Genomic DNA, 26,438 nt, shown 5'->3' with positions numbered 1-26,438 from the left:
CTGAAACTCCTCACCTTGTAGACCAGGCTAGCCTGAAACTCAGAGATCATCTGCCTCTGCCAACTGAGTGCTGGGTTAAAAGGCAAAGGCCACCCCACCCACTGCCTCCAGCTTGATTTTTATCTTCAAATGTATCTCCTTTGTATATACATCTATTTTTCTTGTCTTTGTTACTGTTTTTTTTTTCTTTTTTCTTTTGTTTCAAGACAGGGTTTCTCTGTGTGGCCCTGGCTGCCCCAGAACTCACTCTGTAGACCAGTCTGTCCTTGAACTCAGAGATTCACCTGCTTCTGCCTCCTAAGTGCTGGGATCAAAGGTGTGTGCCACCACTGCCTGGCTTTTGTTTTCTTTTGTATTTTTTTGAACATTTTTTTAAAAACTTTCTCTACCTCCTCTTTAGTTTTTCGTTTTGTCTTTAAGACAGTTACTTTAGGGGGTAGAGATGCAGCAGAGGTAGAATACTTTGCTCACAGGCACAAGGACCTAGGTTTGATCCCCAGGACTAGAGAGATAGGTAGAGAGGTATTCAGTTATTGCTATTCACATACCCATGGGCATGAGGCCATTCACTGGAGCATGAGCAGTGGTCCTACCCCACCACCACCACCAAAGATTCTCCCTCCTCCAGCAGCTAAAAACTGCCAACAGTTCCTAAACCAGGGGTGGGGCTAAGCCCGACTCCCTTACAATACTGTTTCTTTGTATAACTTGTGATGTTCTTGTTAAAAAGCAGGACATTTGGAGCTAAAAATGCGGCAACCCAAAAATCAGATCATGCCTGCTACCTGCAGAGGACAGAAAAGGGAATCAGATTTCCTGGGACTGGAGTTACAGATGGTTATGAGCCACTGGGTGGGTGCTGGAAACTGAACCCCAAACCTCTGCAAAGCAGCCAGTGCCCTTAACCACTAATCACTTTCCAGCCCCTTGTATTTGTTATTATCTTTAATTTAAAACATCATTGTCAGACGCAGAGGTGCATCTCAGCATGAAAGGGCAGAAGCAAGTGGACCACTGAGCTTGAGGTTGGCCTAGTAAGTTCCAGACCAGCCAGGGCTATGTCGTTCTCTCTCGCCAAAAAAAAAAAAAAAAATGCAGGAGAGCTGGATACGGTTGCTGACACCAATAATTCCAGAACTAAGGAGGCTGAGGCAGGAGGACTGCCACAAGTTCTAGGCTAACATGGCTATGTAGTGTGTTCCAAGGCAAGCTGTGGTATGAGAGACATTGTTTTAAAAAACAATTGTTGCGGGGTGTGATGGCACACACTGATATATATATATATATATATATATATATACAAACACACACACACACACATATATTTTCTTCTCTGTATAGCCCTGGCTGTCCTGGAGCTCACTCTGTAGACCAGGCTGGCCTCAAACTCAGAAATTCACCTGCCTCTGCCTCCCAAGTGCTGGGATTAAAGGCATGTGCCACCACACCTGGCAGATATTTTTTGAATTAAAGGGCAGCCTGGTCTATACCTGTCCAAGCATAATAGCATGCACTTGATGTGCCAGCACTATGGGAATAAACCCCTGGTGCTTGCTGGTTAGCCAGCCTGGCCCGACCAGTGAGATTCGGGTTAAGTGTGAGACTCTGTCCTGAAAATAAAGGTGTACAGAACCTGAAGAACGGCAGCTGAAGTTGACTCTGGTCCCCACATACATGTGCATCTCTACAAACATTAAGAAAAAAAATTGTTCTAGGGGCTAGAGATACATCTATTTATCTAAAACTCCATCTAAACTATCTAAAGCTCTATCGGGCTAAAAACATTGGCAACTCTTCCAGAGGACCTGGGTTTGATTCCCGGTACCCACAGAGTGGTCCACAACTGTCTGTAACTCCAGTTCCAGGGGATCCAGTTCCTTCTTCTGGTCTCTGAGAACACTGTGCAGACATACATGCAAGCAAAACTGTTGTTGTAGGGCAGTGGGTCTCAACCTTCCTAATGCTATGATCCTTTAATACAGTTTCTCATGTTGTGGTGACCCCCAACCATAAAATTATTTTTATTGCTACTTCATATCTCTAATTTTACTAGTTATGAATTATTATGTAGACATCTGACATGCAAGATATCTGATATGCAATGCCCAAAGAGGTCACGATATAAAGGATGAGAACCATTGTAGGGGGTTATGTAGAGGTCACTAGCAGGGCACTCACCTACCCAGAGTTAGTCTGAGCAACATGCATATGCATGTGTGCACACACACAACCAATTAATTAAAAGGATATACAGACTAGCCTGGTCAAATTGTGTGCCCCTATATTTTCAGTTACTTGTGTGGCGAAGACAGATCTCTGGAGTCAAAAGGATCCATGACTAGCCTGGGTAAGAAAACAAGATGTGCTATTCAAAAAGTAAAACTAGAAAATTTCAAGTTACATCTGTATCAAAAATCAGCCCAACGTGTAAACTTACGTTTTCATGTGTTTTTCTGAGCCTTTCCATGGCTTCTTTCATCTTAGTTGTCCCAAGGAAACAGCATCAACCTTAAACAGAAAATAAAGAAAGGGAGGGGGGCTGGAGAGATGGCTCAGCGGGTAAGAACACTGACTGCTCTTCTGAAGGTTCTGAGTTCAAATCCCAGCAACCACATGGTGGCTCACAACCATCCGTAATGAGATCTGATACCCTCTTCTGGTGTGTCTGAAGACAGCTACAGTGTACTTACATATAATAAATAAATAAATCTTTAAAAAAAAAAAAAGAAAGAAAGAAAGAAAGGGAGGTCTTTCTGTGCTACCCAGGGAAGTGGGCTCACACCACTCAGGGAGGTGGGCTCACACCACTGTTCTTGCCTAGGTCGGGCAGCCACTTCCCCCACGGTCCCAGGAAACAGAGTCAAGCAAGTGCATTTCTTCGTGGTGAATGATCCCAGGGCTGGCTACCAGCGTCTCGGAGAGCCTTGTAACCATGTGCTGATCATGGCTGTGTGCAGATTCTCCTCTGCCTCTGTACTCTGCCATCCTTGTACCAAGGAGCTTACTCAGTGGGTCTGGTGTGGGGGATGCTGGCTCAAAAAAAACAAAACAAAACAAAACAAAAAAACTCTTTTTACACAGCACTATCTTGGGTAAATAAATATCTATACTTGGGGGGGGCATACAACAGTGGTTCTTAACCTGTGGGTCATGACCCCAATGGGGTCAAACATCAGATACTTACGTTATGATTTATAACAGTAGCAAAATTGGTTATGATGTAACACTGAAGATAATCTTACAGATGGGGGGTCACCACAACACAAAGGATCACAGACTGAAGGAGACTGAAAATCATTGCTCTACAGAGTCCCTAGGGAGAAACAGCAGAGCGACCAGACCCAGAAGGAATTCCAAGGTGAACAGACCATGCCAGCCCCTAAGTTCATTGCTGCTTAGCTTTCGGTGGAAGAGGGATTCGAAGGCACGCAGGTGACCTCTGTGCCTCTCTAGTCAGGTTCCTACTGAACACTGCAGCCACCAGCCAGCCACCGAACACCGTCTGTAGCTTCCAATTCTGAAAGAACTGAATGGTACGAACAGCCAGAGAGCGAGCCTATTCCAGTCTGCAAACACTTCACCAAAGGTAAAGAGATGAATGGAAAATACCAGCCTAAAGAAAACAACCAACAAAACAAAATCCCCAAAAGAATAAAATAAAAAAAAAAAAACCAAAAGACCCAGGAACTTCAGTGAGTATAAAATAAGCATAAAAATAATATGGTTCAAGAGCCGGGCGTGGTGGCACATGCCTTTAATCCCAGCACTCGGGAGGCAGAGGCAGGCGGTTTTCTGAGTTCGAGGCCAGCCTGGTCTACGAAGTGAGTTCCAGGACAGCCAGGGCTATACAGAGAAACCCTGTCTCAAAAAACCAATATATATATGTTCAATAAGTTATTCTGAATCACTCAAAATACAGTACATTGCTCATATCCTGAAAGCTTGCTTCCTCTCTGTTTTTTTTGTTTTTGTTTTTGTATTAAAGCTGTTTATTGACCTTCCAGTAGCACACAGCTCTGCTCTACTCCAGGGTTTGGCACGTGTACTAAATGCAAGTATCCAGGTGGTCCACAGGCAGTGCGATCAGCTGACCAACGAAATGAGTGAGACATTAACAAAAGGGCAGCTGGTAGAGTGAGGTCACTTATGTGCCCAGGCTGACCCACCATACAGTTACCAAGGGGTGTGACCACCTCACTCATCATAACTGCAGGAGAGAGAATAATGGTACAGGCCTCTTCTCCCTGCCCTTCATGGAAGTCAGCCCCACCAGGCTCACACATCCCACCACCTCAGTCTGTAGCTGGCCAGGCACACATGGCTCCTCCAGTGGCCAGGAGACCACCCACAACCACCACTTTCTGCCTGGCTGATAGAGGGATCCGGCAGCTTCCTGCACTTCTGGATGAGCACACAGCCTGAGCCCAGCTCCTGAGCTGGGAAAAGGAAAGCCCTTGGAGTCTAGACCTGCGATGTAGTTGATCTTGCACTGCACGGACTTTGGGTGACTGGCCAGGAGGCGGATGGAAGCTTAGGAGACCGGGTCTTTCAAGAGGGGTGATATCCCCGAACAACAAACCGGGATGGGGAAGTCCCGGAAGCTGTCTATGCACAGCGCCACCAGCTGCAACTGGTGCCATGGCCACGTGCGTGTAAGAGGAAGGGAAAAGGTTTACTTATATGAGTACACTGTAGCTGTCTTCAGACAGACCAGAAATGGGCCATATGGTTGCTAGAAATTGAACTCAGGACCTCTGGAGGAGCAGTCAGTGCTCTTAATTGCTGAGCCACCTCTCCAGCCCCTGCTCTCATTTCTTTTTTTCTTTTCTTTCTTTCTTTCTTTTTTTTTTTTTTTTTTCCGAGACAGGGTTGTAGCCTGTCTGTATAGCCCTAGCTGTCCTGGAACTCATTCTGTAGACCAGGCTGGCCTCCAACTCAGAAATCTGTCTGCCTTTGCTGGGATTAAAGGTGTGTGCCACCACCGCCCAGCTTTGCGCTCGCTCTCTCTCTCTCTGTCTCTTTTTTTTTTTTTTTGGGGGGGGGGTGGAGACAGGATTTCTCTGTATAGTCCTGGCTGTCCTGGAACTCACTCTGTAGACCAGGCTGGCCTCAAACTCCGAAATCTGCCTGCCTCTGCCTCCAGAGTGCTGGGATTAAAGGCGTGCACCACCACGCCTGGCTCATTTCTTAAAACACAACTTCCCCAACCACTAAAGGCAACCAATATTCCCTCTTTACATCTTTACTTGGATGGGCCACAGGGTTCCATGAAAACCCTGGCTTCTACAAGTCATATTGCTTGCAGTTGACTTTCAGGTATCAGGTGACCACATGTCAGAGGTCTTTCAATACCCTCCACAACCAGAGAAGCTCAATGGAGGGCCTTACATCTATATTTAAATGCTCACAGCAGGAACAGGCTTCTTATGCAGTGGGTAAGAGCCCCACCTCCTGGCCACTTTAGTAACTGCAGAAGTTGAAGCAGGTTCTTAGAGGGCTGAAATTGTGAAAACTTTAGTTTTGCTTCTTGGCAGTATTTGCTTCTTGTTTGAGTATAATATGGGGGTTCATAATGTGACTCAGTTACTCTATTCATGAGGTCTTGGCTGTGATCTCCAGCACCATATAAAAAACCTGGCAGGTTGCAGCACCCAGGGAGATCATCAGTTCATGGTCAGCTCCACAGTGAGTTTATAATGAGATCCTTGTCCTTAAAATAAAAGTAGGGATAATGACACTTTGCCACTGAGGTCCTGAGTATATTAACAAGGACCTGGTAAAGAGACCTGACTCCTAAGACTCCATAGACTACAGGCGTGCTATGATGTTATCCCCCCAACACACACAAGTTAACTTTTAATTTAGGCTTACACCAAGTGTTTGCCTGCATCATATTTATACATGTGTGAGCTCAGTGCTCAGTCAGAACACTGGATTCTCTGAAACTGGAGTTACAGACGTGAGTGCTGGAAATTGAACTCATTCGCTCTTCGAAAACAGCAAGTGCTTTTAACTGCTGAGCTATCCAGCCCAAATAAGTATAATTTTAAAAAGGTTCTTTTTAAGAAAAAAAATATGCTAAACAGTGTAGTTGTGTATAAGCCTTTAATCTCAGCACTCAGGAAGCAGATTTCTTGAGTTGAAGGCTAGCCTGGTCTACAGAGTGAATTCCAGAATAGCCAGGGCTACACAGAGAAACCCTGTCAGACTGTAGACTAGACTGGCCTTTGAACTCAAGAGACCCTCCTGCCTCTGCCTTCCCCAAGTGCTGGGATTAGAGGCCACCACACCTGGCTAAAAAAAATAAGGCATTTCAATACAAAAATCATTTTTAGTCCCCAGATGATACAAATATAAGGAGCAGAGCTAGTTTTGACTTACAGGTCATTAGCTCAACTAAAGCCTGAAAAAGAGCTAAGCATGGCAGACACCATCTCTAAAATACAAAAAAAAGAGGGTGGGGTGGGGAGGGTAGGTTTGAGTCCAGAAAAGGAACTGAGGGTGGGGTTGAGAACTGGCAAGCTGAGAGCCTCTACAGTGAAATCAAGCAGGTCTCAAGCCCAGCCCCTACTTGTTTTGTTGCGTACAAAGCCACAAGGCCTTACATGCATAAAAATATAACTCTGAACACATCAGGAACCATTCACTTTATTGTTTTGTAGTAAGACAGAACTTTGACCAGGCAGCCTTCCTCAAGGAGCTGCCACAGCCAGCCAGCTTTTAAAAGGTTACCAGGTGACCGTGGAAACCAAACAAGGGAGGCAATGCATGGTGCCCTCATTATTCATACATGAAACCTGGTATCCCTTTCTCACCAGGCCAGCCAGGTGCTCTTCCCACCTCCCCTTCCCTCACTCTGCCAATGGTCACATCCTACAACTTTATCATCTCCTCCCTTGGCCCAGGTGTCTCCCTGCTCACTCACTTCCTGCCGTGATGGAGATCACACTTGGTCTATGAACACTAAGCAAGCACACCATNGCCCAGCTGTGCCTCCTGGCTACTCTGTATCAGTAATATCATAGTTAAGGGACCAACTTGAACAGGACATCATTACTCCTGTGTACCAACTTCAGGACAAAATGGTCCTGCTCGGAGCCACACACCCCCCTCACTGTGCCGTCGTCTCCTGCTGCTCCAGGTGCCTAGGATAGATCCAGTGTACCTACTTCACACTAGGGTTAATAAGTCATCTCCATTTCTTTGACTAGTGACTCAACCATGCAGGTACTTACCATCCTGTTAATGATATTAAAAAGAATCAAATACATCCATGAACTTATTAATATACAATTCAAGTTGTTGCAAATGTCTCTGTCAGAAAAGCTTATTTCAAAATTAAAACTAAAAGTACTGTAAACATGTAGCAGTAATAGCTACCAAGAACAAAACAAAGACAGCTGTTGGTAGATCCATGCTGGCTTCTGGAAGCTTCGGTGCTGGGCCCAGTGGATGAAGATGAGCACAGGGCAACGCTTAGCAGATAATCATCACAAGACTTATGTCGTTGCCCACCAGGGCTCTGAGGGATCAAATGTGGCACTCACATAAACAGATTCCTCCAGTAGGGAAAATTATTACCACGTGAAGTTTTGCTTTGCCTTAGGCAACAGCTAAGACTTTTAATCTGTGGAAGTCATCTCTGAAAATCACAACAAAAATCTGTATGACATGATTTAATATAAAATATACAAATCTCTCAGTATGAAGACCCACAGAACAGGAAGGCAACTGACAAATGAATGAGTATCTTTAAAAAAAAATCCTTTTTGTCCTTGATAATCAGTACTCAAAAAGGAGCATGAGAGGACTGCAGGCTGGAACGCCTCAGGAGCTGCTCCACACTGTCCTTGCCACAATTCTCTCCTAACACGGAGTTTCTGGGTCCATTGGAGTTGAGTGCCAATCTCCCAACATCACCCTTCCTTTGCCACAGGTCACTCGCTGTCGAATTTAACAGAATTGACCTGGACAGAGATGGAGCCTCCCCGGTAGCTGCCTCGCTTCTTCTTCGTTTTTTCATGCCGGAAGGACTTGCCTTTGGTGAACTTCAGAACCTGATTGGCTCGCTCCCCCCAGTCTCCAGCTGCACCTCGCTGGCATTAAAAAAAAAAAAAAAAAAGAGGTTATTCCACAGAAGACAGTCCAATGCCCTGTCACCTTCTTTCTCTATTGTCCTTCAAAGCAGCCTGAATCCATGAGGTTCCAGCAACCTGGCCCAAGAAAACCCGACCTACAGTCCGTACCTTGGCATCAAAGGAATTGTCTGCTACTCGAGAGTCCACCTCAATCTCCTCCTCCCTTACCCTGCGGAAAGGGGAAGATGCCCTTCTTTCTCCCTGGAGAAGAATGAAGTAAACGTTAAATGGGTGATTTAACAGCTCTTCTTAAAAGCACGCGGTATCAGGCTACACTGAACAATGGTCTCAGGAGTCTATGGTCTAAAGGGCTGGGTTCTGAGAACAACGTGCCTTCTTCCTTTTAGGAAACGTATTGGGGGTCTGGAGCTTAACTTTCTTAGCTTGAGGAGTTGTTGCTTCATCTGTGGTCTCACTCTGCTTCCGTTTCTTGCCTGAACCTACCAAAAAAAAAAAAAAAAAAAAAAAAAAAAAAAAAAAGCCAGACTCAGGAGCCAGGCCTCCCGGGAAGCTCCCCGGGAGGTAACTATCTCCCCGTCCACCTCCCTACCTGAGGACATCCCAGGATTACAGACAAAACCCAGGGGATGGGATGACTCTACAGATACATGCCTGGCTTGTTCCCAGCTGCCTTTTTCTTCTCTTCTGTTTCTTCCTCCTCACTTTCCTTGGCTGCTTTTCCATTCAGAGAAGCTGGAGTGCCATTGGCCTTGCTTGCCTGTAATTTAGGGGTAGCTTTGTGCTTCTTTTTCTCTTCTTCACTGGAATCTTCAGAGCTGCTGCTGCTGCTCTCGGCCGCTGCTTTCTTCCCAGGGGCTGGTTTGGGAACGGTTCCACCTGTTGCCTTCTTCTTAGCTGGGGGCTTAGGAGTTTTCTCCTCCTCTTCACTGCTGGAACTATCTGAGTCAGAGCTGCTGTCCCCAGCAGCCTGAGGAGCCTGTTTGGCGGGTACTGCTTTAGCAGTCACCTTGGCCTTGGGGGTTGTCGCACTTTTCTTGGTGGCCTCCTCCTCCTCCTCCTCACTGGAGCTGCTTTCCTCGCTGGAGCTGCTGTCAGCCTTCCCGCTCTTCGGTTTCTGGCCACCACTTGCAGGTTGCTTAGGAGCTGTCACTGCCTTTGCTGCAGGTGGCTTGGGAGTGACAGCTGGCTTGCTTAAGGTACTCTTGGTGGTACTGACTGGCTTGGCAGGAGCTTCATCCTCAGAACTGTCAGAATCTAGAGAGAGGAGACAGGATGAACAGCTCCCCAAATCAAATTCAGGGGAGCCCTGTAAGAGCAGCCCAAAGCAGTGAGTATCCCACCAGCCCAAGGGTCTGGCCAGCATTACCCGAGCTGTCCGAAGAGCTTTCTGCTTTCTTCTTCACTGGAGCTGGTTTGGCAGGTGTCTTGGAGATGACTGTCTTAGCTGGAGTTTTTTTCTCTTCCTCAGAACTCGAATCTGAGGAGAAATTGTGACATTAGGATGGGTCCAGAATTGCAAGCCCACTAGGAGGGCACTGGGAAGAGTAACAATGCATGCAGCGTCTCCTCTCTTTCCTCAGTCACAACACAGGTACACAGCATTTCTCTCTCTCTCCTCACCCTTCCCCACGACCCACCAGACTCGTCACTGCTGTCGTCGCTGCTGTCTGCAGGCTGTGTCTGCACAGCAGCTTTCTTTGGAGCCTTGGCTTCCGGGGACTTCTTTGGTAAAGAAACAGAGGGTGGTGGAACTGAACTGTAGGGACCTGTTAAAACAGTTTTGAAACACATTTGGGAGATATTGTGGTTCACGACACTCATAAGGCTAAGAAGATGACTGTGAATGAGACCATGGGCTACAGAGGGAAAATATTTTAAATAAGCAATAAAATAAAATAAAATAAAATAAAATTAGGCCTGGGGGTGGTATTCCCCTTTAATCCCAGCTCTTGGGAGGCAAAAGCATATACTCTGAGTTCAAACCCAGCCAGGTATACAAAGTTCCCAGACAGTCAGAGCTACATAGTAAGACCATGTTTCTGAGTAAGAGAAAAATATGGTGCTGGTGAGATGGCTCAGTGGGTAAGAGCACCCAACTGCTCTTCTGAAGGTCCGGAGTTCAAATCCCAGCAACTACATGGTGGCTCATAACCATCTGTAACAAGATCTGACGCCCTCTTCTGGAGTGTCTGAAGACAGCTACAGTGTACTTACATATAATAAATAAATCTTTAAAAAAACATGAAAAATATGCACACAGGACTGATGACGTATCTCCTAAGTTCAGAACCTGCCTAGCATGCACAAAACCCTGGGTTTAATCTCTAGCATCAGAAAAGTAAATGAAATATTTAAATTCTTTGAATTTGTCTATCTAAATAGGGCTTATTCCTTTTCTGCAGAATGTGGGCTGGGATTAATAAGTCATCTCCAACAGTGGGTCACTTCTGTGTCTATGCTGCATGAGGCACTGTGGCTTCCCTCTTGTTCTTTGGATCCTTTCTGGAAGAAGCTGGTTGCTGTGTGTGCACTAGGACCTAGTTTACAGACACTGATGCCCCTGCCCAATCACCTGCTTTTTTCTTTATGGGTTTTTTCTGTTCCTCTTCCTCTTCACTGGAAGAATCTTCACTGCTAGAACTCTTTTGGGCAGGGGTGGCAGCTACTTTCACTGGTGCCTTGGCCACGACTTGCTTTTTTGGTACAGTCTTCATTGGAGAGAAAATGAACATTAGAGGAAAACACCTTCCCAAACAATCCTGACAGAAGAGACACACACACACCCTGAAGCCCCTTAACTGCATCCCTGCTACGAAGTTACAGCCCTAACCTTCGTGGGAGGTGCAGCTGCCTTCTTCTCTTCCTCTGAGTCATCGCTGCTGCTGCTGCTGCTGCTGCTGCTGCTGCTGCTGCTGGCTGCTTTGCCATTGGCTACTTTATGCTGTGCTTTCGCTGGTGTGCCTGAGAAACAAAAGCAATACTAAACAAGTTGGGAAACTTCAAAAAAAAGTCCTGTTGGCTCCCACAGGACTTGAGTGTCTTTAATTTTAAGGCAGGTAGGATGGCTCAGCAGGTAAAGGATGACCTGAGTGAAATGCCCATATGGTATATAGCAATAAGCTCTACTATGTGCAGAGTCACCACACACACACTAAACCGTTTAAATGCCTCTTTCTCTTCAGCCCCTATCCATCATAGGGACGAACCAGCTCGGCTGTGGAGTGAAAGAATAAGAGGAAAATGGCTGAAAAAGCAGCACTTGTGAGCCGTGTGTGGCCTAAGGCAGTGTAATACTTAGCACACACTAAGCCCGTGGGTTGCTGTGCCTGGGGGTCTAGCCCTAGGCTGAGCATACATACATGCTAAGCTAAGAAATGCCTATTAACCCCACCTCCCCCCAGAGCCTGAGGCAGGAGAATCACCAGTTCTAGACCACCACACTAGAGTGAGACATGACCTTACCCAAGAAACAAGTATGTATGATACATATAACCTTGGAGAGGCAGGAGGATGGAGTCCAAGCCCAGCCTAGGTCTTTAGAGCATCAATCAAAAATAAAAGTTAGCCAGGGGTGTTGGGGCACAGCTTTAAACCTAGCACTTGGGAGGCAGAGGCAGGCAGATTTCTGAGTTTGAGGCCAGCCTTGTCTACAAAGTGAGTTCCAGGACAGCCAGGGCTACACAGAGAAACCCTGTCTCGGAAAAAAAACAAAAACAAAAACAGAATGGATATCTGGGAGGCAAAGGTTTTCGTGGGGAGGTGGGTGGATCTCTGAGTTTGAGGCCAGCCTGGGAGATCCAGGACAGCCAAGGGCTAGCAAAACCCTGTTTCAAACAACAAATTCCAGGCGTATCATTTAGTTCTGTCTCACCCATCTGGGTAGGGCAGGGATCACAGGCTTCTACAGCCATGCCTGGCTAAGGGGAAGTGATGAGTTCGGTAACTCAGCAACCATACCTGGTTTGGCAGGGGCTTTAGTCTGAGCTTTAGCTGCCACAGCTGTCTTTGGCTTCTGGGTCTGTGGTGCTTCTTCCGCTGAGCTTGAGTCAGACTCAGACTCAGAGCTCTCTGCCTTCTTTGGAGGAGGAGGTCTGACTGCCTTGGCTTGGGGCTTAACTGCTTTCTGCTAAAACAAGAGAACAAAGATGGTGGCAAGTGCCTGTAATCCCAGCAGGTGTGATGAAAAGAACTCTGCCAGCCTGCTCAACACAAAAGTTACAGGGCAGCCAGTGCTGTATCAAACTGTCTCAAACAAAACACACATAAGGACTATAAGCAAGAGCTCCTGAGTGCTCAAAAGACAATAAAATGCTTTTATTTTGGGTTTTGTTTTGTTTTGTTTTCCCCTTTCTGAAACAGCCTGGGCTGTCCTAGAACTTGCTCTGTAGATCAGGCTGGCCTGGAGGCTCTAGCCCTTTAGGAGTCCACTGAAAGGGCAAGAAAAACTCACAGAAGAAACAACATATGAATATCAAAAAACAGAGTCCAACCGCTTGATAAAACAGTTCCTGACATAATCTTGTCAACAGCTCCCAGCAAAACACTTGTATTGTCGGGGCCCTACACAGTATCCTGGAAGAACACAGTCCCTTGGTAGAGGAGATTCCTGTCTACACTTGGATCACATCATTCCAGACCTCAACTTCAGCATCCCCTTCCAAATCCCCAAATTTATGCAATAAGGAACAGCTCCCACCCCTCGACCTTAAGCTAGCCACCCCGTTTCATTTCTTCATTACTCCTCTGAGGCCTTCCTTACAACCAAGTCTACAAACCTGGGCAGGCTTTTTCTTTTTGTCCTCTTCCTCCTCTTCATCACTGGAGTCTTCACTACTGCTGGTCTCTGAAGCTTTGGCTGCTGCCTTCCCAGCATGCTGGGGCAAATTGGTTCGCTTGACAGGTGCGGCTGAGTAGAAGAAGTATAGGTACCCATGAGACTACACCCTCAGGCAGGTGCCAGGCAGTCTCTTTGGAGCCCCTCCCCTTCAACCCCACCCCTCACACAGCCTTACCAGCCTTCTGTGTGGGAAGTCCTTGGGCTTGGTCCTCGTCCTCACTGCTGTCCTCACTGCTGTCACTGGATGAAGTCTCTTTCTTAGCCTTCTTGGTCACTGGTCCATTTGACTGTAATTTCACCTTTGGGGCTTTGGTGGACCTGCTGATGTAGGTTAGGATGACTTCTGAGGGACCAGGACCTTCTCAGACTAAGAACACAGCCCAGCCCACCTAGGGGGAGAAAACAGCCCAAGTGCACCAGGGAAGGCTTACTTGAGCCAGAAGCTATAGATGTCCAAGAGGGAGGAGGCATTGGCATCCTGCTGCGTCTGTGAGAAAGGAGGCATGGTTAAGTAGTATGCTCCTCTGGGTCAGACTCTGTTACTCTTTGATCAAATGTAATCTGTCACCCAACCATGGTCCCAGCACTTCAAAGAAAGAGGCTGGCAGATCACTGAGTTCAAGGCCCACCTGGACTACATACAGAGTTCAGGGACGGCCAGGGTTATGTAAAGAGACCTTGTCTCAAAAGTTATGTTACCTCCCTACTCAATTCGAAACGGATGTTGCATCTTAAGATTTTTCCCACCGGGCGGTGGTGGTGCACACCTTTAATCCCAGTACTTGGGAGGCAGAGGCAGGCGGATTTCTGAGTTCGAGGCTAGCCTGGACCACAAAGTGAGTTCCAGGACAACCAGGGCTATACAGAGAAACCTTGTCTCGAAAAACCAAAAAACCAACCAACCAAACAACAACAACAAAAAAAAAAACAAAAAGAAAAACCCTGTCTCGAAAAAAAAAATTTTTTCCCACTTGTATAAATTAGGAGAAAAATATTACACTTATATATCACCTAACTTTGAGCATAAAACCTTTATAGTATATCCCTATGCCTTTTCATACTCTTCAAAGTCTTGGAAAAGTTGCAACAATTAATAATAGAGTGTTAGTTGAGGGGCTGGAGAGATGGCTAAGTCGTTGAGAGCATGTTACTCTTCCAGAGGACCTGAGTTCATTACCAGCACCCAAATCAGAAGACTCAAAAGTAGGGCTGGCGAGATGGCTCAGCGGTTAAGAGCACCGACTGTTCTTCCAAAGGTCCTGAGTTCAAATCCCAGCAACCACATGGTGGCTCACAACCATCCGTAATGAAATCTGATGCCCTCTTCTGGAGTGTACAGCTACAGTGTACTTACATATGATAGATAGATAGATAGATAGATAGATAGATAGATAGATAGATAGATATTTTTTTAAAAAAAACAAGACTCAAAAGTACCTGCTAACTCCAAATACAGGGCTTCTGACATCTCTGGCCTCATAATTTCTAACTATTAACTCTTTTTTCCTAAAAGGCAGAAAGGCTGGGCTGGATAGGTGGCTCAGTGGTTAAGAGCACTGTCTGCTCCTTCAAAAGACCCAGGTTCAATTCCCAACACCCATATGGCAGCTCTCTGTCTGAAGTCCAAAATTCAACACCCTCACAGAGACATACATGCAGGCAAAACATAAATGTGCAGAAAATAATAAATTGTAAGCAAACAGAAAGGCGCCAGGTATGGTGGCACATGCCTTTAATTCTAGCACATGGGAAGGAAAGGCAAGTAGATCTGAGTTTAAGCCAGCTTGTCTACATAGATCCAGGACAGCCATAACTACATAGAGACCTTGTCTTAAGGAAGGAGGGAGGGTGCTGAGCAGTGGTGGCGCACGCCTTTAGTCCCAGCACTTGGGAGGCAGAGGCAGGAGGATTTCTGAGTTCGAGGCCAGCCTGGTCTACAGAGTGAGTTCCAGGACAGCCAGGGCTACACAGAGAAACCCTGTCTCAAAAAAAAAAAAAAAAAAAAAAAAAAAAAAAAAAAAGAGAGAGGGAAGAAGAGAATAGTAATAAAGAGCACTGGCAGATTGTCCATCAGTTCAGAGCACATGGGTTGGGGGACAGGGGAGCATGTATTACCTGGCTGAAAGAAACTCCCTTATTAGGAAGCTGACCTGATCTTTCTTTTTGTGGCAAAAATCCCCTTTTTTGTATTTTGCTACAAAAAAGTAACCTACTTCAAAAGATCTGGTGGCCTATAACCCAAGAGTCCCGGGATCTAAGGCTTATTGGGTTACAGCCTTTCAAGGTGTTTCCATGAACACTACAGCTTTTCTTTCATATTTTTCCTTATTTATGTTTGTATACTTCTGCTGTCTTCAGACACACTAGAAGAAAAGGGCATCTGATCCCATTACAGATGGTTGTGAGCCACCACGTGGTTGCTGGGAATTGAACTCGGGACCTCCAGAAGAGCAGTCGGTGCTCTTAACCCCCGAGCCATCTCTCCAGCCCCTGCTACAGCTTTTCTTAAGATGCAGACTAAACATTTTTATTTTGCTCTTACATGACAGCTGTCACTCATCCCATGTTCCTGTGTGCCTACAATGGGGTTACTACTTTGTGCATTTTTCTCTCAGTGAGTCTTTCACTCAAAAGCTGTAAATTGAGCTGAGCACTTGGGAGACAGAGCTGAGTTCAAGTCCAGTATGATCTACAAAGTGAGCTGCAGGGCAGTAAGGGCTACACATCGCATTCAGCAATGTTCAGGCACGCATTAGCATGAGGAGGCTGTGGCAAGAGAAACCTTAGTTCATATGCATCCTCCACTACACAGGACTACATGAACTTTGTTCCGGGATCATACATGCAGAGAGCTGCAGAGCCTGTCCTGAGCCTACTTTTGTCTTATATGGAGCGCCAAGCTCAGTGCCAACTTGACACTGCCGGACGCTCACTCCTCCTACAGTATACTGAAAGCAACCTATCCCTGCACTCGTTCATTTTCTGTTTTTTAAAAAAATAAGTAAATACAGTATGAAGTCCTAGCTATCATTACTACGCAATTTACCCCTGCACCCACTCATTTTCTTTTGTAAAAATAAACAAGAGTATAAATAGAATCCTAGCCTTCATTACTAACAACGTATCTTTGAGTCTCAGATAAAACTGCAATCTAGGGTAAGTCCAACAAAAACTACAGCAGAAGAACCCGGCACCGCCAACCCAATGCTCCCGGAGGGATCTAGCGCCACATGTTCTGGGTCACGAGGGACCCACTCCTGCCACCGCTGCAAAAATTCACCAAGTAAAAGCCGTTAAGACTCGGAGCTAGCTAGTCAGACATGGTGGAAGGAGACACCGAGACCTCCCGTCTGAGGAAGGTCTGGCAGACACCGGACTGACAGACCCCAGCCCTCGCCTCCTAACTTCTAAGCCCGCCATGGGAGGCCTAGATTAGCTCGGAGAGTCGCCCCACCCCGGCCCGCAGAGCAAACCCAGGACTCACAGTGCCGGTTGCTTTTGCAAATTTACTGGCCACCTCCGAGAGTTGGTTATCCCGCAGAAATCTGAGCACAAGGGGATAAAGGTCGCTGGGAACCACGCGGCGCAAGCCGGTATCCGCCATGCTCCGGGTAAAACGCGTCACTACCGTTGCGCACGCGGCACGACTGAAGAACGCCAAGGCACAGGCCGGGTCGAGGGCTGGCCCAGTGTCGTCATCACGTCGCGCGGCGCGCAGCGGAAGAGTGGCGCCCACGAGGCCGCGCTCCCTCCGCCCTGGAGGCGAGACCCAGGCTAAATCTAGAAGTTCCTTCCGGTCTCACACGTGTCGTCATCCTGCGGAGGGCGGAGCCCACACCCCGCCCACTTAGGAGGCGGAGCTTCTACGTCAGAGGTCACGCTCCCGTCCGAGGCGGGAAAACTTGCAAATTCCCGCGCATTACCTTTGCTGAAATGGGCTTCTTTCTACTGTAGATTTGCAAGCCCTGGCTGCTACTCAAACCTCACAGTAGTGAATGCACTGACAATAATGGATGCACTGGGGAACTCGAGGCTCTTCCAACCTTTCTAGAGGTGTCACCTACTGCTCAAACTCCCACCGACAATGGCTTCCTCCCTTCCTTCACACCCAGTGAAGTCCTTCAGGAAACTACCCAGCCCCAAACTCAAATCAGAGGATCCTAAAAGTTGTGGTGACATTGCCTGTCAGTCGTAGCTGTTACAAGATAGTTATCCTTCCAATACACAATTCGAAGAACAGGGACACGGGACCATCCCAGGGAAAAGCTCAAGAGACTCGATCACCCTTTCCTCCTAAAGTCAGAAGTCACACTGAATTGGGGAAACCCCAGTTTCAGCTATTGTCCGGGTCACTTCCTGTGAATACCTTTCTTTTACTTTCCTCAAAACAGGCGCTCCTTCTAAAAGGAACGGTTATCCTATTTCCCAGAGGAGGTGCTTCTATGCAGACATAATCGTTTTTTAAAAATTCACAGGCCGAGCCGGGCGTGGTGGCGCACGCCTTTAATCCCAGCACTCGGGAGGCAGAGGCAGGCGGATTTCTGAGTTCGAGGCCAGCCTGGTCTACAGAGTNAGGCGGATTTCTGAGTTCGAGGCCAGCCTGGTCTACAGAGTGAGTTCCAGGACAGCCTGGGCTATACAGAGAAACCCTGTCTCAAAAAACCAAAAAAAAAAAAAAAAAAAAAAAAGTTCACAGGCCAAGACGGTGATCTAACTAAACTGGTGAGCTTTAATGAAACACTTAATAGACACAAACCCCAGTTGAGAAAGAATTTATTCTCATAGGCTTGGAGGCAAATGCCTTTAAACCCAGGGTTGAAGTGTCTGAGGAGAGAGGGAGAAGATGGAGTGGGGAGGTGGAAGAGAAGTTTGACATACTAAATCAGGCCATGGTGGCACACACTTTTAATCCCAACACTTGGGAAGCAGAAGCAGGCAATATCACAAGTGAGATCCAGGTCAGCCAGAGCTATCTGTACAGAAAAACCCTGGCTGGAAAAACAAAAAAAGCAAACCCAACAAACTGTATCTCCTCCATCCCACAAGAGTCGGTATCCTAAAATATCTCCATGCACAGGACTACTTAGCTCTCACGGAAGAGAGGAGGCAGGAGAACCAGGATTCCAGTCCAGCCTGCACAGCTCTACAGAATTTAGAAAGGGACGATGTAAATGCTAGCCGTGCAAGCATAAACACCTGAGTTCAGATCCGACATGGCTGTACAAGCAGGGGGCAGTGGCTTGCATAAGTAGCCCTAGGGCTGACAGGGTACTGATGACCCTGGAGCTCATGGACTAGATTCCAGATTAGGAGATATCTCCTTTCAAAAATAAAGGGAAGCTAGGCATGGTAGCTCATGTCTTTAATCCCAGCACTCGGGAGGCAGAGGCAGGCGGATTTCTGAGTTCGAGGTCAGCCTGGTCTATAATGTAGTGAGTTCCAGGACAGCCAGGGCTATACAGAGAAACCCTGTCTCGAAAAACCAAAAATAAATAAATAAATAAATAAATAAATAAATAAATAAATAATAAAATGAAGAGAGGGGGCCTGGAAAGATGGCGAAGTTAATCAGAGCCTTTTCTACTTTTCCAGAGACTCCAGGGAATCCAACACCCTCCTCTGGCCTCTGTAGCACCCACAGGCACGTGTACATACTCAAAACACAGACATATGCATAATTTTAACAATGCTTTAGATAGTCTCAAAGCAAAATCTTAATGGGCTTGATGACGCTCATCTCAGCAGCAAATCAGTTTGAGTTCAAGGCCAGTCTGGCATAGAATGCAAAATCTAGGAACAGCTAAACAGCAAGAGCCTGTTTCAAATAAACTCTTCAGATGAGGTGTGGTGGCACACACCTTTAATCCCAGCATCCAGGAAGCAGAGGCAGGAGGATCTTTTGAGTTTGAGGCCAGCCTGCTCTACAAACCCAGTTCTAGGACAGCCAGGGATTCTTGCCTCAAAAACCACAAAGGTAAGATATCTGATACAAATCTCTGGCACCGACATGGGTCACACCACCACACACAATGTACAAATGTGTGTATACACATACAATTATCCTTCCCCCCCAAACGGTGGCTGTTAGCTCAGCAATACAGCTCTTGCTTCCCCATGTCTGAGACTCTAAATTCAAACCCCACCCAGTGCTTCAAAAATAAAAGGACCAGGGGGCGATTTAGTGCCCAAAACCTTCGTCTGACACAAAGGACCTGAGGGATTGATTGACTGATTCTCCAGAGCCTCTGTGTAAAGACCAGTTGTGGTGGTCCCTATGCAGCTAATGCTGACAGGCAAGAATGGCTTCCTAGGAGCACAATGGCCAAGCCAGTTTAGTGAGCTTCAGGGCTGTGAAGAGGTCAGCACTCCTGAGGTGGGTCAAAGGAACTGTCCTACTGCCTCTACACACATACGCTCCCTTCCACTCACATACGAAACAGGCTGGGGATGGGGCTGAAGAGTGCTTGCCTAACATACACCAAGTTCTGGGTTCAATGCCCAGCATCATATAAGCCAGATGTAGTAACTAACGGGTGTGCTTGTAATCCTAGGACTTGGGAGGTGGAGGGCAGAGGCTCAAGGTCATCTGTAGCTACACAGTGAACTAGAGGACAGGCCAGGATACAGGAGACGGTCAAAATACAAACTTCTCATGTCTTTCAAGTTTGAGAAGTTTTTCCTGACTTATTTTACATGTGACAGATGTGAGAAGCCAAGTCAATGTGACTTTACACCTAGCTAGAAGAGGGCCTAGGAACTGAGTGAAGGGCTTATTGTGTTCAGAGAAATACCAGATACAGACATTAGCACACAGGAAGGACACGTTGAGTTCCCTTTAGTTCATGTTTATTAGATGTTCCCCTCAGAACCACCTTACATAGAAATCCAAGTTAATTTGTTCAATACCTGTTATTAAAAACCAAATACCACTTAAAAATCCCAATTTAACACATTTTTATTGAACTTTTTCTCCATTTCCTTATAAAACAGTCATTTTCCACACTAGCAGCTCTCCCCCAGAGTGGGGGAGGGGGTTGGAAGAGGCGAGACACCTCCAGAGAAAGTGGGTGGGGGAGGAATGCCCAGGGTTACCTCCTGAGGTTCTTCTGGGCCTGTTTCAACAATGTATCAAAGTCAAGTGAATCAAATTTGCTCTTTACAGGAGCAGGATCAAAGTCTTCCCGATTGGAGTCTACAGAAGCAGAAAGGGACAAACATTAAGGTCTCTTACCACACTTCTCAAATGGGAGCCATGGCCATCCAAGAAGTGGAGGGAAGCAAACTGTCCTGCTTGTAAAGCCGGCGGGAGGCCCCTCCCACTCACCCCCTCTGGGGTGGGGTCTCCGTCTGTCAGACCCAGATCTAGCTTCCCTCTCAAAGGCTGGAGAAGCCCTTCTCATCACTCACCAAGGTCAGAGTAACTCCTCTTGCAGAACTGCCTTCGGCCCCCAAAGCAGAGATCAAAGGGCTGCTCGTCTGCCTGCCGCAACTTGTGGCCACTCTCAATGGCTGCAAATGCCTCTTCAGCATAACGGTAAGTGACGAAACCATAGTTGTCACTAGAGGAGAGGGTGAGCCATTTGGGCACAGAGGTGTTTCTTCTCATTTCCCCAATGGCCAACCTTCTGATTATAAAAATGAAGGGGACTGGGCGGTGGTGGTGCACGCCTTTAATCCCAATACCTGGGAGGCAGAGGCAGGCAGATTTCTGAGTTCGAGGCCAGCCTGGTCTATGGAGTGAGTTCCAGGACAGCCAGGGCTACACAGAGAAACCCTGTCTCGAAAAAAACAAAAACAAAAAAAAAAAAAAAAAAAAAAGAATTTAACAGGAAAAAAAAAATTCCCAGCTTTAAGACTTACCCTTGGACACGAAAATGAATGGTACACTCCTCAATTTCTCCAAAAACAGAGAACCTCTGTTTCAGCTCTGAACGAGTCATTCGGCCAGGTATTTTCCCAATGAAGACCACCCTTCTCTCTTCCTGTATTAGATATAGGAACAGTGACTGTGGCTATGAGCCAGAGCTTCGGCTGGTGATGACTGAGCTCGTGGCACAGGGTAAGCCCCTCCCTCCCCCCATGACCTGCTGCCCTACTCACTATTGCACGCTCCTTTTGCAGCACTCTCTGCCTTTGGTAATGGTCGTTTGCACGGTAAGAGCTGTACCTGACAAGAGAGGTACCGTCAGTCCCCAGACAAGTCAAGACTCGGAACTCTCATGCACCCGCCCAGCATCCTAGATGCACTGCCCTCAAACACATGGCCATGCTCACCGCCGCCTCCTGTCACTTCTCCTGCAAGGGGACACAGAGGGAGACCGGCTTCTGGAACTGGAAGATGAAGATGAAGAGGAGGAGGAGGAGGAGGAGGAGGAGGAGGAGGAAGAAGATGAACACCTTCTGGACCGTCCAGAGGAACTGCAGCTGGACCTGTAATAAAGGCCATAGGAATGACGGGAATGGGACAGGTAGGTCAGACTCGCCTGTCAGGAGGCGTAGCACCACGGATAAAGCGAAATGCAAGAGTTTCAGAAGGTTTTCTTTGCAGGTAACAAGTGGAAGAACCTTCATAAATTTTAGATATATCAAGCATTTTTACAGTTTTACCTATTTTTATTACCTTTTCCCCTCCGAGATGGGGAATCTTACTAAACAGCCCAAGCCAGCCTTCAATTGGAGATTCTCTTGTGGCTCCCTGGCCAGCACGGGGACTGTGCTGGCATGTCCAGTTCTCTCTTTGGGCCTCCTGCATCCTGATACAGTTCTATTACTACTGAGCTCTCCTTACTGCTGATTTCTACTGTGCCGCTGAAAACGGGAAACCACTTAACAAATGAGAAAGGAACGACATTCAGGGAGTCTGGGGGATGGAGGGCTAGCTAATCCTAGTTTTCACAGCTACTCCACAGTGCTGGGGTAAGGTACCAGTCTAAATTCTAACTGTTCTCCTGCCATATCTCAAATGAATACCGTAACCAAGGCGAGAGGGAGGTCACCATGTCAGAACTACTGTTCAGAGCCATCTCTGAAGATAGGTATCAGTGCCAAAACACCGGTTTTTGGTTGCTTGGTTGGGTTTTTGGTTGGTTGGTTTTTTGGTTGCTTGGTTGGTTTTTTAGTTGGTTGGTTGGGTTTTTGGTTGGCTGGTTGGTTTTTTGGTTGGTTGAGTTTTTTTTGTTGTTGTTTGAGACAGTGTCTCATATACCCCAAACTGCCCCAAACTCTGTATGTAGCCAAGGATAATTTAAGCTGTTACCCTTCTGCCTCCATCTCCTGAGTGCTAGGATTACATGCATGTAGCATGTCTAGGTACGAGGTGCTGGAAGTCAAACACACGGCTTCACACACTAGGCCAGCACTTTTACTAATTGATCTACAACCGCAGCACATCCCACAAGATGACCTTCCTTCTTTTTACAATTATCACATGTGTGGCAAAGCATGCATAGAGGTCGGTCGATAACTGTTGAAAACTCTTTTCATTCCAGCATATGGTTTCAGGTTCACACTCAGGACGCTGAGCCTAGCAGCATGCATCTTTGCCTACTGAGCCATCTCACCAGCATGTAAGATTAACCCACTATCCTGTATTAGCACCAAGAAATACCAAATACCATGTATAAGCCCCGATTATAATAGTGTGAAACAACCCCAATCAGGCCAAATGCTATCTACCCAAGGTGCATCTCAAGTAAACAGAAACTCCAGGAGTATCCCAGACTCCAACAATCCAGGAAAAAGAAAGTAGAGCCGGGTTGGAGAGATGGCTCAGTGGTAAAGAGCACTGACTGCTCTTCCAAAGGTCTGGAGTTCAAATCCCAGCAATGACATGGTGGCTTACAACCATCCATAACAAGATTTGATGCCCTCTTCTGGAATGTCTGAAGACAGCTACAGTGTATTTACATATAATAAATAAATAAAATCTAAAAAAAAAAAAGAAAGTAGAGCCATAGTGACTCAAAGTACATGAGACCCATGGCCTTTTCAAAGTTAACCAGAGTGAAGGAGCGTCCCAAAGGACAGAAGCTAACAGGCCATCAAAGCTCACCTTCGCCACCTCTTGTTGGGGGGGGAAAGGGATCTGGACCGGGACCGGGACCGGGACCGGGATGAGGAAGACACCGATGAGGAAGAGGACGCTTCACTGGTCCGGCTGGACCCAGAGCTGACAGAACGGCTGCTGCGGCCACGGCGGCCTTGCCAGCCCCGACTCGAGGGGCTGACTGATCTGCAGGCTTTTCGGTAACAGCGCATTGACCTCTGCTTGTCTGGGGTCTCAGAGGGAGTCCTAGCGATCGTTTCATTCCGGCAGGGTGAGGCCTCAGGAGACAGCAAGGTGGATGGGGCAAAACAGGGTGCTGAAGGGTCTGCCTGCTCAATGCTAGTCCTGTGATCAAGTGGCTCCTGGGAAGTAGCCGTGCATGGGAGTGGGGGTGCGGCCGAGCCCAAAGACAACACAGGTTTGATGGTGATGTCCTGATGGCGCTTGACGTTCCATCGGGAGCCCACCTCGGAAATGACTAGGGCAGGCATCCTTTTTGGGGGTGTCCTGCTTCGGACACAATAGTCATGGTCCCCAGAGCCCACATGGACTGGACTAGGGCCGTGGGCCCCTTCTTGGAGGCAGGCTGTAGCTGGAGGTTTGGCCTCTGTAATTCCTTCAGGCTTCAGGGTTCCCTCTTGGGCGGTGGACTTAGGAGATTTGGCTTTGGCCAACAGTGAGACAGCAGCCAGGGGTTTCCATAACTGGTGGGGAGGGGTGGCTGGAGGGGTGAGCCCTGTGGGTGGAGGGAGGATGGAGATAGCAGGGTGAGATCCAGTTTTATACTCCAAACTCTGTATCTAGGCTCAAGTCCCCACTTCTCCGAGTGTACTTACTAAGATCGACAACAGCCCAGCTTCTCTCACTACCTGAGGTCAGCCACTCAGGACCTAAACCTACCTAGTGACTAGGTTCTACCTCATTTACCTTAGCATTTTCATTCTCAAGTGCACTCCTCCACCTAGCCTTACCTTATACAGACTCATACCATAAACTTACCTACTTCCCTTCTGGCTCCATACCTGTCTGTTTTCTAGATTCCTGCTAGACAAACCATCTACAATAACCAACGTGAGAATGCCTTTTCAATTGTTTCTCCAATACATATACAGGATGAAGTTCAAGCAGCTTAATACGACAAAGTACCCATAATCTGACCTCTAGCCTTAACTCTTGCTTGGTCTCTGTCCATTGCCCTAAATCAGCCTCTACTCTCTGGGTTAAAAAAAAAACACTTACAGAGCTACAAATAACAAACTAGTTGCTCCTGTAGTTCAGTTAGGCCGTTCCATTTATCCCCTGACTGACAGCAGTGATTGTTTTCAAACCTAAGCTTAGGACAACATTCTATACAACCCTCCCCTTACTGTTCCTCACTTCCGACTGAGTATTGGAAGCATCTGCCCTCTTGACCATGAACACAACAATGGAGATCAGATGTCTGTCCCCAATGCCGACACACACTTGATGCACAGCAGATGTGCAGACACACGTGCTGTACAGTCTGAGAGCCGGAGCACAACCTGAACCCACCTGCCACGTTGGCCAGTTCTGGGGCTTGTAACCGGTCTAGGGGTTTCTTCTCCTGGGGAGTGTCAATGCTGCTGGCAGGGGGGGAAAAGGGAAAGCCTGGTTCATTGCCTCAATATCTTGTACATCTGCTTTCCTCAAAAAGCAATGAAAGGTGTATGGGGGGGGGGGGGGGGGGAGGGGGGGGGGAGGGAGAGAGAGAGGGGGGAGGGAATGCCCAGTGTGGCCCCAGTCATCTTCCTCTAGCACAGAAGGCCTAGAGACCAAGGTGTAAACGGGCTGACTCAGCACCACCAGACCTCAGGAGGCAGGCTGACTAGGCAGGATCTTCAATGAATGATCCTGCACTGCCCCCACCTCCTCCATCAGTAAGGAACCTTGCCTACCAAGCTCACATTTAACTGAAGCCAGTATAAACGACATGATCAGCAGACAGGAATGTGAAAAATGAGGCCTCATTGTTAGAATGCTGCAAAGTTAAGGGGTTCAGGTACCCTGCCCTCCAAGGAATTAGGGGAAGCCCCAGTCACCCCCCACCACCACCACTTTAGGTGGCCCCATCACCAGCACTGAACAAGCTTTAAGTCTGATAATGGAAGAAAAAAAATCCCAAAGAATATTTTGCCATGAATTAAGGGGCACCTCCAAGGCACACAGAACTCCTGATAGTGCATATCCCTCCCACCAACTCATCACCCATGACAGTGTCTGGTGGTTACAGAGAAGGGGACAAAAAGTGGGGGAAGACACTAGAGTTGATGAGCATCCCTGCCACAAAGGTGTCCAGTTGCAAGCCCTGGAGTGCTGGCTGGCCGCTGACCGAAGCTGTGGGTAACTTGCTCAGGTCTCCACACTTACCCTGAGTTTCCTACAGCCAAGCTGTCAGCAGAAGCTGGGAGAGGACACTCCTTTTTGGCTGTAAAGAAATCATATTAGTTAAAAGCCCAACCATATGTTCCAAACTGAGGTGGCATAGAAGTGCATTCTGATATCCAGAGAATAAGCCAGCTTTGCCTGCATACCCGCACTGAGCTCAGACCCAGTCTCCTCTAGTGCTATCTAGTCAATGAGACTAACATTTCTTTTTTTTTTTTTTTAAATATTTATTTATTTATTTATTAATTATATGTAAGTACACTGTAGCTGTTAGAAGAGGGGGTCAGATTTTGTTACGGATGGTTGTGAGCCACCATGTGGTTGCTGGGATTTGAACTCAGGACCTTTGGTAGAGCAGTCAGTGCTCTTAACCGCTGAGCCATCTCACCAGCCGAAGAGACTAACATTTCTTTTCTGCCCAGAAACACCCACTCCCAGCTGAATGTGAGACAGTCCAAATTGATGGACTAACCATACATTGAAATAGGGTCTAGGGGGCTGGAGAAAAAGAAAAGAAAAGAAATAGGGTCTAGGTATGGAGCCCAGCAGGCCTGGGACTTACCAGGTAAACGAGGATGGCCTTGAACGCAGATCTGTTTCCCAGTGATGGGATTAAACACACACACCATACTTGACCTTAGACTTATCTAGCCACTGAATCTAGGACCATGGCACAGGTAAGCACAGCTTCTCCCATGAAACTACATCCCTAACACATAGCCTCTGTCTCACTCTTCTGTTTTATACTCTACCATGTACTGCAAAACCTGTTACCAATTCAAGTGTTATCTGTGCAGATTCTTTGCTCCAATGATACAGTAAGTTCTTCTAGAAGAGAATATAATTACCTCCACAGCCCACAGCACCTAGCACCCTGATTTGTCTTGAGAAAATCAAGCTCCTCATTGTCTTCTAAATGAACCCCACCCTCCGCCCCAGACAAGGATTCTGTCTGTCCTGCAACTCACTCTGTAGACCAAGCGGGCCTAGAACTCAGAAATCCACCTGCTTCTGCCTCCTGAGAGCTGGGATTAAAAACATGCCACAATGC

At 47.2% G+C, this 26,438-nt stretch overlaps 2 protein-coding genes and 1 pseudogene across 10 annotated transcripts in view; all 3 read right to left on the bottom strand.

Moving 5' to 3' along the window:
• Window positions 1-4,201: 4,201 nt before the first annotated feature.
• On the bottom strand, window positions 4,202-7,271 carry LOC110334751 (annotated as a pseudogene).
• On the bottom strand, window positions 6,643-16,595 carry Nolc1 (nucleolar and coiled-body phosphoprotein 1). 4 transcript variants are annotated; one of them, XM_021206620.2, is made up of 13 exons: window positions 16,421-16,595; window positions 13,368-13,423; window positions 13,112-13,257; window positions 12,875-13,005; window positions 12,057-12,225; window positions 10,930-11,060; window positions 10,672-10,807; window positions 9,737-9,865; window positions 9,466-9,576; window positions 8,751-9,353; window positions 8,472-8,578; window positions 8,247-8,339; window positions 6,643-8,096 (listed from the first exon to the last, which is right to left on the bottom strand). In XM_021206620.2, the coding sequence occupies exons 1-13, from the start codon at window positions 16,538-16,540 to the stop codon at window positions 7,938-7,940; spliced, it is 2,091 nt and encodes a 696-aa protein (XP_021062279.1). In that variant the 5' UTR covers window positions 16,541-16,595; the 3' UTR covers window positions 6,643-7,937. The 4 variants fall into 4 exon arrangements, with proteins under 4 accessions (XP_021062279.1, XP_021062294.1, XP_021062287.1 ...); XM_021206635.2 differs by having other exon boundaries at window positions 12,057-12,222; XM_021206628.2 differs by having other exon boundaries at window positions 13,112-13,254.
• A 3,175-nt stretch (window positions 16,596-19,770) lies between these two features.
• Pprc1 (PPARG related coactivator 1) overlaps window positions 19,771-26,438 on the bottom strand; it is a 16,653-nt gene continuing 9,985 nt past the window's right edge. For 3 of the 6 annotated variants that reach the window (XM_021207868.1, XM_029543761.1, XM_021207874.2), the window contains exons 7-14: window positions 25,370-25,427; window positions 24,515-24,585; window positions 22,988-23,717; window positions 21,211-21,366; window positions 21,037-21,103; window positions 20,797-20,918; window positions 20,344-20,495; window positions 19,874-20,128 (exon numbers count right to left, since the gene is read on the bottom strand). In XM_021207868.1, the coding sequence (XP_021063527.1) occupies window positions 20,025-20,128; window positions 20,344-20,495; window positions 20,797-20,918; window positions 21,037-21,103; window positions 21,211-21,366; window positions 22,988-23,717; window positions 24,515-24,585; window positions 25,370-25,427 (1,460 nt within the window). In that variant the 3' untranslated portion in view covers window positions 19,874-20,024. Of the gene's footprint in view, window positions 20,129-20,343; window positions 20,496-20,796; window positions 20,919-21,036; window positions 21,104-21,210; window positions 21,367-22,987; window positions 23,718-24,514; window positions 24,586-25,369; window positions 25,428-26,438 lie in introns of all 6 variants that reach the window. The other 3 variants (XM_021207882.1, XM_029543752.1, XM_029543767.1) reach the window with 2 other exon arrangements.

The sequence above is a fragment of the Mus pahari genome, chromosome 1, assembly GCF_900095145.1.
Source record: "Mus pahari chromosome 1, PAHARI_EIJ_v1.1, whole genome shotgun sequence".
Lineage (NCBI taxonomy): Eukaryota > Metazoa > Chordata > Mammalia > Rodentia > Muridae > Mus > Mus pahari.
This window is presented reverse-complemented; position numbering and strand designations above follow the sequence as displayed.

Excerpts from the sequence above, each read along its gene's own strand:
- Nolc1 (XM_021206620.2), bottom strand. The coding sequence starts at position 16,540 with ATGGCGGATACCGGCTTGCGCCGCGTGGTTCCCAGCGACCTTTATCCC. Across the intron at positions 9,354-9,465 it reads AAGCTCTTCGGACAGCTCGG|ATTCTGACAGTTCTGAGGAT; the intron begins GTAATGCTGGCC and ends TCCTCTCTCTAG. Across the intron at positions 8,579-8,750 it reads GGCAGCTGGGAACAAGCCAG|GTTCAGGCAAGAAACGGAAG; the intron begins GCATGTATCTGT and ends TTTTTTTGGTAG.